Raw genomic sequence first — 3,192 nt, 5'->3', positions numbered from 1 at the left:
TTGTGTTTCTGAAATCAGAGGAAGTCGTGATATACCGAATTCAGTGCCAAACACGATACCTTCTATGTAGGAGTTACTTAATGTATATTTATTAAATAGTTACATCATTAACTTTTCCTTTAAGATTAAGATTTAGTTGGAAATGAGAAGTTTGAATGACTCTTCTAACCATTAACAAATTAGTTGCTAAAATTATTGGACTGATAGCCCGATATTCTGTTTTTACAGATGTTCCATTCAATGCCACACCAGTGAATGCCTTTTATAATGGCTGCATGGAAATGAATATTAATGGTGTACAGTTGGATCTGGATGAAGCTATTTCTAAACACAATGATATTAGAGCTCACTCGTGTCCATCGGTTTGGAAAAATACAATGAATTCTTAAGGCATTTTTCTCTGCTGATAATATCTTTTCCCTGTGTGTAATTATACTTTTGTTTTCAATAACAGCTGAAAAGTTTTACCATGATGTGCAGTTTTTGATTATTTTGTGGCACTTTAGCCTTCCTGGAATTTTAAACAGTCCTTTTCAAGAAAAAATAAATTCTATTGTGATATCAATCATGTTTAAAAAAAAAAAATCCTTCCTTCTGTTGCTATCTAGAAATTAAATAATGGAACACATAAAAATTTTAAATTTGAATCTTTTGCTACCAGTGACATAATTTCAATTTTTTTGGTAAAAGTAAATTTCAATTTTGCCATCATGAACTAGTGTTTAAATATGTATTTTTCCCAGAAGGCAAAAAAATAAAGCCAAACAAAAGGGTGTGTAATTAAATATTATTCATCATAGGCAGCGTTTGTTTATCATTTTTGTTTCTCCCTAATGAAGGCAGAAGAGATGGCCTATTAAATATGAATTAAGTGGAAGACCATAAAGCTTTATTCCAAAATAATTCCTCAGGGGGACCAGCACTGGCTTTATCTTCTTCTTACAAGGCTTCACATTTGTGCCAATATCTTTACTGAATTAGAAGAAGTGGGACAAATTTTCAAGAGAGCAGCACATGAATCTCGCTTCTTGGGAATTGGAGAATCTTCAATGCGGAGACATTGTATTTTGTTGGAATTGGTAAAGAAATCTCAGATTGATACAGTTCTTAAATTTGGCTCTGTGAGTCACAAAAGCTCTGCATTAGAAAACGACAGAATTTAGTGAAAGAAAGAAAAAAGAACAAATGTGGAAGTTCATAGTTTTCCTTCAATCTAAGTTTTAAATACCAAGTAAATTGCCAGAATGGGATTTCTTACAGAACAAAGGAACTATGAAAACTAGAACAAATTTTAACAAAAAGATAATCATAGAGGAATACAGTTAATATTTTGTTTTTGTAATCAAAGGGATAAGGCCACATATTTGCGAGAACTGTGATGCACTTCAAGTGGAAGTTTGATCACTCTTGAGTCTATTATTACAGTAGGTGTGTATCAAATGTTTCATTGACAGTTTTAGAAAATAAACCTCTTTTCACTATAGATATGTTATGTCATATAAAACATAAATTGGGGGCTGTGCTTGTGGCTCAGTGAGTAGGGCACCAGCCCCATATTCCGAGGGTGGCGGGCTCAAACCCGGCCCCAGCCGAACTGCAACCAAAAAATAGCCAGGTGTTGTGGTGGGCTCCTGTAGTCCCAGCTACTGGGGAGGCTGAGGCAAGAGAATCGTTTAAGCCCAGGAGTTGAAGGCTGCTATGAGCTGTGTGACACCACGGCACTCTACCAAGGGCAACAAAGTGAGACTCTGTCTCTACAAAAATAAACCCAAAAAACATAAATTGGTATATAATTTTCAAATATATGTAAATAATATCTTTATCCTATCAACTGTTTGAATAGAACAAAAATTTACATTATATACTTCTAATTCTCCATACAACACAGTACTACAGTTAAAAACAGATGTAGCTCAAATATTTGATGAATGGCTGGCTTGTACACTGGAGTTCATAAAGGGAAGGAAAGCAAAAATAATATGGATTGAGTGTCTGTCACATGCCAGAAATTGCATTAGATCATCTTATTGGATGCAATTTTTTTCCCAATTGCCACCATATACTGTGGGTGATAAATATCAGCCAAGTGACTGGTGATAATTACATTGGTATAAAAAAGCAGGGAAGAAGAAAATCTGGGAGAAAATATAAGAAAGGACCAAAAAAAAAAAAAAAAAAGACCAGAAGAGAGAGGAAAAAAATGAATTTCTTCTGGGGAAGAGTTCTCTGCTCATTCAATTATGCCAACATGGAAGGATGGCTACCACGATCCATTAATTCCACATTTCCCATTAGAAGCAGAAACCTTCCTACATGCAGTGATGTTTACAGAGGCCCCAGAGATTCATTTATAAATTTTATCTGTCTTTGAGTCATGCTCACATTACTAGAGAGAGGGCATCTAGACCTGTAGCTGAGAGTCTTTGATTTTGATCCTTGCCAGGAAATACAGATTTCTACTTTTAAAGCCTTGGTAGAGAACAGTGGTTTCATGGAGGCAAACTGAAGATTCAGTGCTATTTGAGCTTTGTACAGAGAAAAAATTCAAAGTAAAGGCCCGTTACAGAGTCCCCTAGAATAACATTTGCAGTGATAGCTGTGAGCACAGGGTCACTGACGTCATTTCTTCTATCTGAAAGTGTAATTCCAGTCCCGTTTGAGTATGAGAATATGACAAGTATTTCCAATATTCTTTTCATTCTGAAATTAAAAAACCGGAATGATTACTGGAAAGAGGACTTTTTGTGTGTAAAAAATTATTTTTATTGCCTTATTTCTTTTGGAAATCTCTTAGACATTTGAGAACTAAACTAATATAGAAGAGTACTGAAACATTTGAAGTTTTCATTTCTAATTTCTTCATGTAGCTGTTAATATGGACTTTGGAGATGACAGGATGGGTGTGATAAATTTCTCTTTCATTCATTTAGCAGCAAATATTTCTCAAGCACCTAGTTTGTATATGTGGAGTCAAATGCAGAAGAACTGAGGGCTAAACCCAAATGAATAGGAAGTAACAGTACTCGAGTTGGCCATTGGCGGTACTTGGGTTCCTGTTCCTGGGAGCTACAAAGCGGCTCTTTTCAGGTTATTCTAAAAAAATGAAGTGATAAAATCTTTGGTCATTGGTCCTATGTCAGAGCAGTTTGCTCCTTATTATTATTGTTCTGGTGGTGACCTTATCTTGCTACA

The 3,192-nt window shown here is 35.1% G+C and overlaps 1 protein-coding gene across 1 annotated transcript in view; it reads left to right on the top strand.

Moving 5' to 3' along the window:
* Positions 1 to 634, top strand: part of PROS1 (protein S) — an 83,794-nt gene extending 83,160 nt beyond the window's left edge. Inside the window, 1 exon segment of the mRNA XM_003783936.3 lies at positions 229 to 634. Coding sequence (XP_003783984.2) covers positions 229 to 389 — 161 coding nt within the window. The 3' untranslated portion in view covers positions 390 to 634.
* Positions 635 to 3,192: the final 2,558 nt, after the last annotated feature.

This window comes from Otolemur garnettii, unplaced genomic scaffold (genome assembly GCF_000181295.1).
Source record: "Otolemur garnettii isolate 467f Iridium unplaced genomic scaffold, OtoGar3 scaffold00009, whole genome shotgun sequence".
Taxonomy (NCBI): domain Eukaryota; kingdom Metazoa; phylum Chordata; class Mammalia; order Primates; family Galagidae; genus Otolemur; species Otolemur garnettii.
The sequence above is the reverse complement of the archived record's forward strand: the minus strand, read 5'-3'. Positions and strand labels throughout refer to the sequence as shown.